The following is a 678-nucleotide window of genomic DNA, read 5'->3' on the forward strand; positions in this document are numbered from 1 at the left end:
GCTTTTGCACAGCGGCCTGACCAGCTCCGTCTTGAAGATGGACTCCAAGAAGTTGTCGGCATCGTTCTCATGGAGGATGAAGAAATCATCCTGCCTGGTGCTGGAGGAGCAGCCCCGGTGCAGGGGTGTCAGTGGGGGGCAAGGCCGGTGCCGTTGGCACTGGGTGGGGAGCTGGTAGGGACCTCCCTTACGCACCTCAGCGAGACGCCACTCACCGCCTGGAGCTCCACCTTCTTCTTGAGCACCTCCTTGATCTGCCCCTTCTCAGGACCTTTCTTCACCTTCTCCCGCCCGATCAGGTAGAAGCACTTTGGGGTGAGGATGAAGTCCCGCTTGATGGGCTGGGAAAGGACAGAAGCAGGGGGTGAGGGGGGAACAAGCCCTGCACACACATCCCACCCAAAGGCAGCCACCAGGAGCCACGGCTTGGCCTGTCCGAAGGGTCCAGGTACCTTGAACCTCCGGTCATACTTGGTGACGGAGTCGGCAAAGTCAACCCGCTCCCGCTTGGCCAGGAACTGGCGCAGCTCCGGCCGCTCCTCCATGCCCAGGTAATCGCCCACGAAATTCCTGTTGATGCTGTTCCTCCGCCGCTCTTTGAAGTTGTAGAGGATGTTGCAGGCTGCGAGGGACCCCGAAGCGCTGCTGGTCGGACAGGGCTCTGTGCTGGCGGCTCAG

General features: G+C 61.4%; 1 protein-coding gene across 1 annotated transcript in view; it reads right to left on the minus strand.

Annotated features, from left to right (window-relative positions):
• LOC104494941 (unconventional myosin-If-like) overlaps positions 1-678 on the minus strand; it is a gene marked incomplete at both ends in the record, with an annotated part of 7,301 nt that overhangs the window by 1,094 nt on the left and 5,529 nt on the right. Inside the window, 3 exons of the mRNA XM_010137849.1 lie at positions 4-100; positions 196-341; positions 453-622. Of these exons, the coding sequence (XP_010136151.1) occupies positions 4-100; positions 196-341; positions 453-622 (413 nt within the window). The remainder of the gene's footprint in view (positions 1-3; positions 101-195; positions 342-452; positions 623-678) is intronic.

This window comes from Buceros rhinoceros, unplaced genomic scaffold (assembly GCF_000710305.1).
Source record: "Buceros rhinoceros silvestris isolate BGI_N320 unplaced genomic scaffold, ASM71030v1 scaffold20740, whole genome shotgun sequence".
Classification (NCBI taxonomy): Eukaryota; Metazoa; Chordata; class Aves; order Bucerotiformes; family Bucerotidae; genus Buceros; species Buceros rhinoceros.